This window comes from Artibeus jamaicensis, unplaced genomic scaffold (genome assembly GCF_021234435.1).
Source record: "Artibeus jamaicensis isolate MK-2021 breed Jamaican fruit bat unplaced genomic scaffold, CSHL_Jam_final scaffold_916, whole genome shotgun sequence".
NCBI classification, from domain to species: Eukaryota; Metazoa; Chordata; class Mammalia; order Chiroptera; family Phyllostomidae; genus Artibeus; species Artibeus jamaicensis.
Window position 1 is genome coordinate 37058477 of NW_026522059.1, and position 14967 is coordinate 37073443.

General features: G+C 35.0%; 1 protein-coding gene across 1 annotated transcript in view; it reads right to left on the reverse strand.

Annotated features, from left to right (window-relative positions):
• Positions 1 to 1125: 1125 nt before the first annotated feature.
• CUNH8orf34 (chromosome unknown C8orf34 homolog) overlaps positions 1126 to 14967 on the reverse strand; it is a 299403-nt gene continuing 285561 nt past the window's right edge. The window contains exons 14-15 of the mRNA XM_053661119.1: positions 2497 to 2556; positions 1126 to 1205 (exon numbers count right to left, since the gene is read on the reverse strand). Of these exons, the coding sequence (XP_053517094.1) occupies positions 1198 to 1205; positions 2497 to 2556 (68 nt within the window). The 3' untranslated portion in view covers positions 1126 to 1197. The remainder of the gene's footprint in view (positions 1206 to 2496; positions 2557 to 14967) is intronic.

A 14967-nucleotide genomic window follows, 5' to 3' on the forward strand; every position in this document is an offset into this window, starting at 1 on the left:
TGAGTACGGCAAACATTTGGCTCCTCTTAGACATTTTTGAAGAAATGTTCTTCATGGTAAGGATATTTAAATGGAGGACGGTTCTGGTTCTCTAAACTTACTGTCTTGTGTGCTCTCTGTTTTGCTAAAAAACATACTATTTTCTAAGCCTTTAATGTGTTTCTACCTATATCATAAAATAACTTTCATGAAAATTGGTCTCATGAGTTTCTATGCAGACTAAAATGTTAATGTAAGAAAATGTATTCTTTGATTTAGAATATGACTTCATTCATACAACCGGAATTTCTTTGTTTATTCTTTAGCCAGGTTCTGTTCCTTTAACATTTGTTTCTTTGACACTTATACAGTCAGTTGTATCATTGAGTTATGTCTTAAAGGTCCGGAAAGAAAACTTAGGTTAAGACAATTAAATAAAATAGACAGCTGAGATACTCAATAAATTTACTTAGCTCCATTCACTTAGCATCAATGCATAACACATTCCAAAAGCAAGCATATATTAAATTTAAAATGGATGGTCTTAATCGTGTTCAATAATTGGGTAGAGGGGCAAACAATTTTCATTGCATATGCTTCGGGGCATGCATTCCATTCCTATTGATCTGCTTTATTGAGTTAACATATCAATTATTTGTTTTGCTAAGAGCAGGGACGATACTGCAGAAAGGAGCAGCGGTGGAGAATAGTCCTCGCTGCCACACAAAACACACAGGGCAGGTCCGGACCCCCAGGAGCTCACTCCCAGAGGTACCTAAGTGGCATGTCTTGGCACATGTGGGTATGTATAATGTTTATTAATCTAAAAATGAGAAAATATTATAAAAATAGAAGAAATAGAAAACCCCAGACAAGTTAAAATACCGAAAAATTTTACGCAAAGTTATTTGGATCAGGCAATATTTACTGTATCAAATAGTAATCTTATAATAGCCAGATACAAAGTAATCTAAATCTAGAACACTAACCAGGTGAAGAGGCAGCAGGCATCCTGACCACCCCAGAATTCTTCACCAGGGTTAGTGTTCTCTGATACACACTTAGACAGCCCCTGGTTACAAGAGTACTTGTTCATTATTAATATTATAAAAATAACCATTCTTTAAATGAGTACACATAGTAAATGAAATTAGAACTATACATAAGGATTTGAATAATTGCAATTTCCTTAAGGACCACTTGCAACCTCTGCCTGTTTCACAGACCTGTAGGAGAGAAACAAAACAAAACAAAAGGTGCTTAATAAAACACATATAGTGTAGCATATTAAGAATATATATGAACTTTCTCTGTCCATGTACTGATGAACAATTAGGTTGTTTCCATGCGTTGGCTATTATAAATAATGCTACAATGAATGTGGGGGTGCATAAGCTGTTTGAGACATTTTTGTTTGTAACTATTCAGTTAATATTGTGTATGTGTTACATATAACAAAAATGAATTATGTTTAATTTACTGACTCACTTTTTATGTAAAAATATTGTAAAAAAATTTCCACATCAGAATATATATATACATATATATATACATATATATATGTATAGATAGCTAGATATATCTAGTTAACAGAGTATAAACATGTGTATATAGTCAAGTTTGTATATATCATCCTTGGTAATAGATGCATCATATTCTATTTTATAGACTGTTATAATTTTTGAATCCTCTTGTTGATCATTAGGTATTTTTTTTCATTTTTATATGTTTTCTGTACTTTTATTATAAAACAGTTCCCATGTTTTATTATAAAATATGTGCAGTGAATATAATATTCTGATAACTACACAGTGATGCATCGCACAGATTACTTTTAGGTGATTTATTAATATAGAATTATTGGGTCAGTGAGCTATCAGAGCAGAACAAAATTGAATGAGCTTCTAAAGCAGTTAGCGTACTGCTCTTCTCATGTAGAGGTTGGATGACCATTGGGTAGAAGTTCTACAGCGAAATGATCAGCATTACACTGGAAAGGAAGCAGATGGTCCCAAACTTCCTAATTTTGATATGCTGTGACCCTCTGTGCTAAGGCTAAACTCAACCTTTGCTTCCCTCTGCGATGTATTTGAGAGAAGATACTGTGACGTGCTCATCATTATATGTCCAGTTCACAAACTGGCCTCATGTCCATGGATCTGAAATGGCTCTGAGATGCTGTGTCTCCCAGAGATATTTAATGGCGCCATGGACTGCATGGTCTGCACAGTGGGGGAATATGTTTTCATGTCACATATATTAAAAAGCGATTTTCCTGCCAAGAAGAAGGGGCTAAAATCCCCATCCCACCTTCTCAGTGAATATAGACTCAGTGAGGAGCCTGAGGTTCACAGAAAATCACACAAGAAGGAAACTTGTGCACAGTACTCAGAGGAAAATTTTTTTCTTATTATAGGCCCTGAAGACTATCTGTTATAAACACCTGAATATTGAGCAGTTGTAGTAAAGTTCCCATAATTACCTGACATGGATATAGAGTGCCCTGAGCAAACATACCAGAGTAGACCAGAGTAGGACAAGAAGAACACGGAACACAAAGAAGAAGATCAGTAGAACCTGCACAACAAAAGAAAAAGAGATAACGTGCTGGACCAGAAAACAGGTCTATTCAACATAATTCCCTAGTGATTTAACCAACTTTGAGTGCAGATTAATTGAAATTAATATTGAAACTACATTTATAGTATATAGCGAGCTGTAATTACATATAACTGTTTAATAGTGAGTATACTCTCATAATTTAGTCATTTTCAATGTAAACTTTTATTGATTTTTAAATAAAATCCAGGACAAAATGCCCCTCTGGATAGTGTCATGAATACATATGTGGGTTACAGGAAGCTATTACCTAAATCAAAGCCATATTTCATATGTTTGGCGTGGGTTAGACAGGAAAGTAAGTTCTACAGAATGTTACCTGTACACAGCTTACTCAGGACTGGGTGGATATACGCCACAGTACTATGATGCTATAATATCTGTAATTTCATGCCATCATCATAAAGTCATCATGAGATTTACATGAAGTAGTGCATATACACACCTACACATCATATCGATAATATTGCACACTAACTAGAACTCTGAACACATCCCCGAGGTAAGAGAGCAGTTCCTAGTGGGACAAGTTTAAAACTGTGAGGAAATAAAACAGCATAAAACCAGATGAAATAAAAGAATCAATACACACCAAAGATATTCAAGGCTCTTAAAAGTTCTATGATAATGGAAACCATTTAACCTGATATTTATCAAAGTGATTTGATAATAGATTTTTATGTCACTCACTGTTAAAAATTTTAGAGAGACCAATGGTAGGTACTTCTTCAACTAAAGGCATATCAATGCAACTTCTGCTTTATATAATTCAGCAGTGAAAGAGCAAAAGCACGGGTTCTGTATTCAGATAGACTTCAATTCTAATTCTGTATCCACGTTTCTTATACAGGTGACGCTGAGCCAGTTAGCATTGCTCACCATCTTCCACCAAGGGCGATTGTCAGGGAAATGTCTTTGGAAGTATTATTAATCAATGGGCATCTGACAGTTTCACAACATTCAAAATTAGATAAATAGGAGCTACAAAGAACATTTGAATTGAAGGTAGTGATTGTTATGGAATGTGAGTGCTTTATTTCATAAAGCTGGAGAACTTGGTACATTTTTAAGGTCCAAGTTCTTATACATGGTCCAAACCCTTACACATGGAAGGGTCTGGGAACAAAATAATGATGCATTCACCTTTCGGTATTCTTCACCAGCCAACGATGTTAAAGGGCCTGGTAAGGGACCAGTTGACTCGATGCTCTATATTAGTGATTCTCACATTTTAAAGGTATCAGAATAATCTGGAGAGCTTTTCTAACACATTGCTGTGGGCTTCACTATCAGAGTTTCTGACTTAAGTAAATGTAGGGTGGAGCCCATGAAAACTGCATTTCTTATAAGTTCCCAAGAGATGCTGATGCTCATGTTGCTGATTTATGGACTACACTTTGCGTATCAATGTTCTATGTAGCATGGACTTTAGGGGGAAGGATGAAGCCACCTGTGGCCTGACAAAATTGGAAAAAAAAAGAGTAGTGAAGTGTCTGGGTACTAAACAAAATTGAAATATAGATTTAATAGGAAATAGAGAATCTTAAGGGTAAGGGGTTTGGGACAGAGAGTAGATTATGGCAACCTAAAATTTTAAAGTTGGATGCTATTTCATATTTGACAAGAAAAAAAATACATTGCCATAGAAGACCACTGAATTTGAGAGGGCCAAGAAATGATAATGGTAAGACACAGGATAAGGCACCCAGCTGACACTTAAATTTCCTACTCAATAATAAGAGCTATGGTAGAGAAGAAAACAATGAACCAAATGTATGCATCCCACATGAAAGAACAGAAGAGACTGGTAGGAAAGAAACCAGGACAAATGGCATAAGCCTAAAAAATAAAAGGGAGAATTTCAAGTAGAATGTTAAGGCTTCCTAATGGTGTAAGTACCACCTCAAGACACATGGTAATTGAAGGAAGCAACAAGCAGTGTCTTCTAGAAGAACCCACTTCAAATAAGGGGGCGGGGAAAAGGGTATGGACTGTGTTCTTTGACTATCATTAAAAGACAATTGGTTTACAAATCAAATTCCAGTTGCACAGGATACAGTAGAAAGTTCTGGGCAATATACCTGTGGTGGTTAAGAATACAAAATTGAGATGATTTTTATTTTGATAGGGGAAGTAGGGCAAGGCAGAGTGACAGGGATGAGTCAGAAGTAACTCATCTCAAGTTTCTGAACTGCATTTTGGCATGGTGTTGTTCTTGTATGGCAATAGACTTAGGCGTCCTGCCTTACATAGCTTCCCTCTGTGAAGTAGTATTCAATGTAAGGGGATGGCCCACTATTCCCCATGCTTGTGTGAATGTAAGTAATGAAGCAGTTTGGGGGTGAGAGGGTGGAGAAAAAGTGAGAGAGGAGCGTAAATTCTAGAAATAAAGATAATTTGTTTACACATTAGAACACTCTTCTTCTCCAATGCTGCAGGTAGAGGCTTATGCAGTGAAGAACAGCAACACAAATCACCTGAAGCAATGCATTATGACACATGTGTAGGAACTGATGCAAATGCTGCATTGAATTGCATGTTCACTGGAACCCTAAACTATCATTACAACGGAGGAACAACAGAGTAGACATTTGGAATGTCATTGAACATACCATGTTTGGTTGTCTGTGCCAATACACCATTTATTACACAGATTTGTTCATGTTTCTAATCATGGCCTTCCTCAGCAATCAGGAGATGGAGATTCAGGCTTGAATCATTCATTCAATTCACTGAGTAAACATTATTAAGTAAGGAAACAGTGAATATATACATAAATATTAAATAAATGTGTGTTAAACACTTACGATGTAAAATGTGAATATTAAGACTAAATTTTCCCTAATAGGTTAGTCTCTGAAATTAAATATGTGAAAGCAATTTATAAATTACAAAGTCTATATAACTAGTGGAAACTTTCTGAAAATTATTTTGAGTGTCAACAAACGAATAATCCTCTTTGTCCTAATATGAAGGAGAAAGCCACATAGAATTTATGTTTAAGAATATAAAAAAAACTATGTTTTTGGTCTGAAGAATGTTTAATTATACTAAAGTTGATACAGACTTTTTGGCTATTTAGTCAACATTTCAAAACAAGTCATTTTGAAGAAATTTGGCAGCATGCTTTGAACAGTTGTTCTATTTTAAATAGCTTACTAAGAGATTGAAAACATACTTAATGTAATTACTAAATGTTATTTATTTTATTCTGTCTAAATTTTAATTTTTATGTTTATCACATATGCCTCCCTTAATTTTCTGGATAACTTTGCCTGTAGATAATAATTTGGGGCACAGTGTAAATACAAGAAAATCAAGTTGAAGTTATATTAAAAGCAGATTTCCTACTCAAATGTATTACTGCTTGTTTCTTTATATGTCACTTTTCCTTATTTTCATGTTTCATAGTATTTTCTTTTATGATACAAACTCTCTCAGTTCTCAGTGAAATAATTCTTCTCTTGGTACTATTTATACATACTTTCTTTCCACCTTCCCTCTTCTTTCAGCTTCTGCAGAATGACATTTCAGAGAACATATGACCTTAAATTAAGTTAAAATGTAAATGGCACTTATTAATTGTGTATCCTTGGGAAAGGATATTTAATAAATCTGAGATTGTAAAATCAGAGCACTACCACCCACACATTAAGTTGTCACAGGGATAAAAGGAGGTGCTACAGAAATTGAATAAATGTCAGTCCTCTTTCATTTCCTCCTCTTTTAGAGAAGTACATGTTTCTCTATAACTTTAAAATGTCAATTACTTATAACAGGCTTTAAGGAGAAATGGAATGCTGTAACTCTAAATATATTCCCCAAATCGACTTTGTAGTTCTATTTTATATTGGGCTATGGGACAATTTTTCAAATTTATTATTAAATTAATACCTATTAGAATAGATGCTAATTCTCTCAGTGAGAAAGATTTACAATGCCACATTTTTGAAGTTATGTGCTTAGAACATTGATTTTTCTCCCCTTTAGTCTGAGAAAAGTAAAACGAGTCTGAAGTAGGAGGAAGAAGGAGAAAGGGATAAATAATAAAGTAGGTTGGGATCAGCGATGGTGTGGTGAGAGGTCCCCCGATTACTAGGCATGGGCTGAATGCATCCAGCCTGGAAGAACATGGGAGAGCATCTCCTGGGATGCCAGTGCCACCCATGAGCCCACCCAAGGGTGAGGCCACTCTTTTTGGCCCAGATTAGGACTATATTCCTTCTCTCCTTGGAAGTGCCAAGGTATATTAGAGGCCACAAGTTGAATGCAGAAGCTGTAGAATAATTAAGAAAAATGAGCTGTGGCTTCACAAATGAAAAGATAAAATCATGCCTAGTCAGTAAGTAAAAGGCAGAAGGTATCTGGCAGGGAATGTTGGAGGACAGCATTCCCCTTCAGTCCCATGCAGTGACTGTGCCTCTGATAAGTAGTCTGGGAGTCGAGCAAACACAATGAACGTGAATGTGAGCTGTTTCACTGCAATTCACTCCTCTGAGGACCACAGGGAAGAAGCGGGAACTCTGATGAGTCTCCTGACTCCCAGTTTTTCTCACTCCATCACAGCTTCTAGAAAAAGGAAATTCGCCTCACAATGACATAATTAAATGACATGTGTATGCTCTTGAAAAAAGTGAGATCGTTAATAAACTACACTGGGAACCTAACAAGTGACTGGGAACAGATTCCACGCGGAAGTAAGAACACAATGTCATTAATAGTAATATGAGTAAAGGTAAGGAGAAGCCTAATAAGGCGTGAGCGATGGAAGTCCTCATAGGTAGAAGATAAAGTAAATATTGTCATTAGCTTTTTTTTGCATGAATAGAAACCATTTCACACGTTATATGTTAAGCCAAAAAGTAAGAACTTAGACTTAACTAATATTTACCAAGCACATGCTAAGTATCTGACACTGTGTTTGGCACAAGTTAAAGCAATAAAAAGTAAATCTTTTATTATTCTATAAAAACAAAACATAATAATCTGAAGATGTGCTAATTCTTCCCAAATCTGTTGAAATATTTTGAAGTGAGAAACTGATAATCCAGGAATGGTTGGGTAAAATATCCAGATAAAGCATCCCACTAAAACTTGTAAAATATTTTTAAAGGCATGTGTGAAGGCATCAGAGAGACCTTTCAAAGCAATAAAGTATTAAATGGCCAATATATTCTCCAAAAAAAGAATAAGAAGATGAACAGAAATAAGCAGGGAGTTTGGGGACATACTTCCTCAAAAGGTACCTGCCAATTACAGAAGAAAATTCTGAGAGGTTGGCAACCAAAGGAGTGATTGCAAAAGTTCCTCCACTGGCAGGACGGACATTGGGCCTCCAGGGTCACTGAGGGAGGTGACCCAAGTAAAATCCCTAGGTCTGGGGTTGCCACTCTGAAGGGCCACACTGCAGGAGAGGAGTAAGGACATAGAAATATGCCAGCCCTCTCAACGAATCAAGTCCAACTTAATAAAGTCTTCTCAATTTCTTACTGAATTTCAAGTAACCTAGGATGGCTATTATCCCATTACATCTTTCAGAAGCAAAGTGAAAAATCTCCTCTGGAAGAAGTTAATATCATCTTAGGCTTCAAATTGTCTTTGCAATTTGTCATATACAGTTTCAATACTTAATTGAAAATAAGCGAGCATACATGGTGACAAGATGACGTGATCAAAAATTAAGAGAATAGGAATGGGCACACAAAGCATTAGATGGTGAACATGATAAAATGATAATAATTTGGGAAGGTCATGGGAGCTCTGAACAACACAACGACCAATTCTTCTTCATGAAGGTCTTTCCAGGCTCATGTTCCTACCACTGACACAGTGTGGTGTTTCCCTCTTTTGGCATCCATAACATTCTATTTACCTCTTGAAACAATCTGCTCCGTGGTACATGTGCTTACGCATTTCTCTGTAAGTTACTAAAGAGATCATATACTAATTTTTTCATCTTTCATGCCATAAAGCTTAGCACATTGCAGTTTCTCATTGTAAGCAGGTTTAGTTTTCTAGATCCATAAACACGGCTATTCTTAGGAAACCATCTGACCTATGAGGCATATGAAATTTATGGGAGAATCTTAAATTCCCAATTTCAAACAAAAAGGTCCAGGTCCACTTAATTTGCGAAGGTCAGTGTTGCAAAACCAGCCCAGGAAACCATGGAATGATTTGGCTGGTGTGAACATGCTTAAGTTCTTGCAGTAACTGAAACATACAGAACAACATCCATAGAGAACAAACAGGCTTCACGTGTGGCCAGCCCAATCCACTGTTCTCACTGGTGGAAAATATATCTCATCTGATTTAAGGCTGCCCTGCAAGCTAAATCCATCCAAGTTAAAGAATAAGCTAGATTTCCCTTCATTCTGTGTTCATTATTTTATTTTGTTATGCTACCACAGCTACAGCAAATATAAGACAAACAAATATTTGGTAAAAGTAATACATACATGCACTGCTCATTCATACATTTGATTTTTCTTATATAACAAAAAAGTGGACCATGTATCTCCTCTATTTAATTTTAAACAATTCCTTAGGATAATCTAAAGAATTTTGCACTCCAAAAGAACAGTTGCACTGTCTTGTTTTTTAAACAAAGCCTTCTCTTATACCTGTTATGAAATTTTCTGACTACTATTGCATGTGACGAGGAAGTTTTAATAAAAAAAGCAGGTAGTCTTGAAGCATGGAACCTTATATATTGCTGAGCAACCTGGCACATTTTCCCATAACACTTAATAATAGTTTGGTTTGTGAGATTATGTCTTAAATGTCATTCAATGCTACCATTTAAATTTTTTCTAGGAGCTTAGAAATCAATTGGACCATTCATAGTATCAAAATTTTACCACAGACATGGGAAACATTTCAAAGTAAGAATGCCACATGAATAATTCAGAGGTATCTGGCCTCTAGAAATTGCAAAAATATATTTATAACCAAAAATATTCTCTAAAACCAATATTATAGAGAGAAATTGCAATGTGATATTAGAATCTTTTGCTTCTAACAATAATTAACAGTAGTTATTAACTCACTTGTATATTTACTGACTAAAGATAAATGCTTAAATATTTATAATGATAACAGTTACCAAACATGAAAATGTTGATATATGTACTTTTGAGGATTTATTGCCTGGTGTCAGTGTAGATGCCCTGAATTTCTTAGGCAAAGACTTAGAATTTTCTAAGTAGTCATAGAAGATTGAATGTGCAAGGTAAGAATAAAAAATACCAATATTTCTTTGCCTTCAGAAGTAACTATAATTTGCCAGAAATTTTTGTCTTTTTTCTTTAAATATCTCACCTTTCTAGTTATCCTTCCGGTATTTGTTTTGTCTTACTATTATTGTTTTATTTTTTCTTGTTTCCAGTATGTGAATATTTTGTTCTACAAATACATGTGTCATGTGGGATAAACTAGTTGATTTTTAAATAACACTAAGTTCTGTCTTACTTATCTCCTGAAGTCTATAGACCCTATTTCTGATGCCACACCTAATACCATTAATATCCTGAGAGTTACAAGTCTCACGGAGCCCTGACACCTCTCTGATTTCATTAGATATTGTGTTATTGTAAACTTTATGTTTTCTACAGTTCACTACTCTCCCACACACCCTCTACCCCTTCATTTAATAGAGTGCTAGTGCCTGTTGCCTATTAAAATAATCAGCTGTGGTATAACACCACTGCCTCAAGCATGGCTCAAATACAAATCTTGGGAGACCACCTGAAAAGAAATAACCTGATGTTCAGTTACAGAGAACAAAGACTTTTCTTCAAGGTGAAAAGCCTACCCATATGTTGGGTGGGTAGTAGAAACTCATAGCCCCACTACTGCCTGAAGCACTTTGGCTCTCAAGAGTCGCAGCATAGACCTGGTCACCCCTGGTAACAAAGGGGAATGAAGGGAGGTCATAAGTGAAGGATGAACCATTGGTGATAAACATCGTTGGGCGCAAGCAAGAGTTCTTGATTCTAGTCCTCCCTTGGCTACTAGTTAGGTGACATGAACAAGCCTACAATTGCTTGGTGCCTCAATTTCCTCTTCACTAAATGGAAAGAATTAATATTTAGAGGATTAGAGTAGATTAGCACTCCTTAAAATCCCATAACACTTGTTCTTCCAGCAGTTAATAGGCATTCTGCAAATTAGGCATTTTGAAAGTAGGAATTAATGAGCATTCTTTATAAATAAATAAATAAATAAAGTAAGTAAGTAAGTAAGTAAGTAAGTAAGTAAGTAAGTAAGTAAAAACAAACCCTGGGCTTAAACACAAACAGATCTTGTGGCTGTAGGAATAATCAGTGACTTTAGTATGTAAATATTTCAGAAAATACTATATGGCATTTCTTCAAGTCAACAGTGGAGAATATTTTTCCTCAGTTAAAGCCAAGCTGCAGATTATACCTTATCTGTTTATTTAAAATTGTAGAGTTGCCTTGCCCCTTTTGAAAAGTTGTATATCAGTGGTATTTTTGTAATTGAGAGTCTCTCATATATAATATGTAGAATTTCCCTTATTTTATTATAAAATTGTTTTGGTCACTTTCATAAAACTAGGACTCAAGGCAGCAGACACTGTCTGGTTCTGTAGCTCATTACAAAGATGTCACATACCCCCTCCTGAAAGAAAGAGAACACTAGGGTGATGAATTCAAGAAAAACAGGAGAAGCATATCTGGAATTGGCAAGTAGGGATCTCCAAAAATCTGTTCCTCTATAAAAGCAATGAGAACACTAGCAAAAATCAACAAAACCAACTTTTTCAGGATGCTAGAAATTAACCAAAAACTTGCAACAATTCATAGAATGTTCATTAAAGAAAAGCAGCTTATTAAAGAACACAAATAGTAAGTTATATGCAGTTTTAAGTTACTCGATATCGGTAGTTGTGCAGTAGCTTTGACAGTGAGCACCTCCATGGTACCTGTAGCCATGAAGAAGCAGCCTAGCATCTGTGAGGGCAGAACAGTGCCAAGTTCCCCCAGCTATCTCATTTCCAGAGAACTGACCAAATGGAAGCTGCCTGGAGAATCCTCACTTGAATGTCTTTTTTCATTTGACCTGAAGTAAAGTTCACATGGTGAGAAACCTGTTCTCTATGAATTTGTCAAAAGCAATCAGGGACAATAGTTTTTACATAGCAGCTGCCTGAGGTAGTGATACCAGCTGAAGCAAAGAAGAGGTTTACCAAAAAAGTTTAAAAGAAATTCTGGTAAACGAGATGTTCATAGAAGGCTTTCAAAAGCTCTGATGTATTTCTGGGCATCTAGAAGGCCACAGAGATGCGCTGTTATGCATCTGATCAGAAAAGACCTGAGAAGCTGGTATCTCTCACCTCTGGTGGACCTGTGGGCTCTGTGTGCCATAGTTGTACACCACTGGAGTGGTCATGGCATCCTCCATACTTTGCCCAGTCATTAGCTAACTGAGCAAAGACTTCAGTGGTGGCATACAATAAGAAATATAGACTTTACAGATTAGTTCAGGAAAGTCACTAAATAAAAAAGTAGCAACAATAATAAGAACAAGCAGCAGCAAAAACAAACTGGGCCAGGGAAAGTGAGATGGTCCAATTTCCAGAGCTCCCAAAGTATATTATATTAAATGTTCAGATTTAAATAAACAAAAAAGTGACACGCTTTATAAATCATAATATTATACATGCTAACCAACATAAAACAACATTGGCCCATAAACAGGAACAATAGCAGTCAATTGAAATTCTCCTTGAGGAAGCTCAGATGATAGACTTTAAATCAAAGACTGCTTTGATACAAAGACTTTAATCAACTACTATAAATATAGTCAAAGAACTAAAAGAAATCATGTCAAAAATATTTTTAAAAAGCATAAGAATGAACTCCTACCAAATGAGACTATCAATAAAACATATAAAATATTAAGGGGAAAATAAAAAATCTGTAGTTATAATGCAAAATTTATGAGAGGGTCTCAAAATCAGATTTAAACTGGTATAAGAATGAATCAAAGAACTTAAATCAGTTGAAATCCAGTCATAAGAACTTCTGAGAATTCTTTTAAAAAAATGAACAATAAACCTTTCTCAGAGACCTTTTGGTACACCATTAAGTGTACCAAAACATATTAAACAAGAGTCCCAAAAGGAGAGGTAAGATTAAAATGGGCAGAAAGAATATTTAAAGAAATAATGATTGAAAATTTCACACATCTGATGAAAACATTAATTTACTATACCTAAGAAGCACAGGAAACTTTGAACTCAAAGATATCCACAATTGCATATCCCTTTACCAAAAGACAAAGACCAGGGAAAAATCTTGAAAGCAGTCGAACAAAACAAAACAAAACAACACAACATCTACAAAGATTCCTCAATAATATTAGATGATGACTTTTTTTTAGAAACTATAGAGGCCAGATCATCTGAATAACATACTTGTTGAATGCAAGCTAGAATTAGTGAGTTGCTTCCAGAGAAAATATAGAAAGGTAGGTTAAATTTAACTTTACAATGGACAAACGAGAAAACACTATCCAAAGTTAATTTACAGACTCATTGAACTTTTCATTTTAGTAATTCTCAATCTTAGAATAAGCAATGATCACATGAAGAGTTTATTAGAAATGCAGAATTCAAAGTCCCATGCACAAAGATTCTGATTTAATAGGTCCAAAGTGGAGTCCAAAATTATGAATATCATACAAGTACCCCAGTAGATCCAAATATGTGTGATTTGAGTTTCATAGTGACTTTGGACCCTAATTTGAAAGATTAAAAACAAGCACACCCTGACATAATTTTTTGAACTTGTGATTGATACTTCAGTATTAAAAGAAAAATATTCTTAATTAAGGGTTTTGCTTGTATTGTTTATAATTAAAAATTTTAAAGCTTCCCATTTAATTATTTAAGACAACTTTTCCTAAAATCTGCTCTTTAATAAAACTTATTTGACCTATGACTTATTTTTAAATGGTGCAATAAGAAATATGCACCACTACAAAGATCCTGAAATTATCTGGAAACTTTTCACCATGATAATTTTGTCCCAAGAAATTAGAAAATTCTGCAACATTATCTAGGTGTAATTTATAGAAAGCTGAGTTAAGAAACAGGTGTTAATGGTGGAATGATGAATCTTGTCCTTTTCCTCACCACAAATTTCTAATAAGCAAGCTTCTAGACTCTAAATTAGATGCTGGGTTCACACAGATTCATATAACTTATTCCTTGTCACTGAGAAAATAAAATAGAGGACCTAGATGTATCTTGCCAGCTGTTCCACAAACCGCATGCATTGAATACAGTATCAGCACAGAGGCCATTACTTTCATGGTACCATCTTACACTGTCCCAGTCCCTGAATATTGGATGCCACTCTTGAAAAGTATTTGTGTGTCAGTGCTATCTATGAGCTTAGGTACAGTGATAGCTAGCATTCCATTTTCAGATGGCTCCTATTACTAACTAATTATGTTTAAACCCTAATATCATTTCAAATGATTTCCCACTGTGAAGGGTTGCCTCCAAGTGATAATTGCTGAAATCAGCCAGCTTTGGTTCAAGGTATCTATGTTTAGGAGAGTTCAAGAATGGCCTTCTTTGAGTGATAGACCATATGGCAAAATCCTAGGCTAACCTGAAAACACAATATTAAAATTTTAATTAAACGAAAATTAAGCTTTACAATTATTCTGTCATAATTATTATTTATTTTGTTTTAAATTTTCAACTGTTAATAAACAAATTAGAGAGTACCAAAGAAATATGAGTATAAGCACTCATTCATTCCTTTTATATTTATTGAGGTCTTATTTTGTACCTCAATAAGATAAAGAAAACAGATTTCTTCTCTCAAAAAATTTGCACCCTATCGGAATAGGACATGATTACAAATTATGATTAAAATCTCATGAAAGTATATGCAGAAAAGCAGTGTGAGTAGATGATAAGGGTTAAAGCCAGTTGTGAGGATTTTTATTTCCTTTGCATTATTAAGCTGTTTTCCAGACTTAATGCTGATTGGAGACATATGGATTTGAAGGAAAAGGAAGTAAGTTTAAATTTGAACTTGGATTAAATACACTAGCTTGGTTAATTCTTTTCATGCTTTTAAGTTTTAGTGCATCATATGTTAGCACTCTGACAGAATAAACATGCGGTGCATCTTGTAAGGATGTTGTTTACCTGTAAGTGGTGCCCACTTTGGGCACCTGTGTGTTAAATCTAACAGCCAAGAGTAACACTAGCCCATATATTGTCTTTACACAATACACACACACAATTAATTTGAAGGTTTTTTTTAAATAGAAAATTTATGAAGATCTCAAAGAAATTTGGTAAAAATGATTAAGTCCAACTCT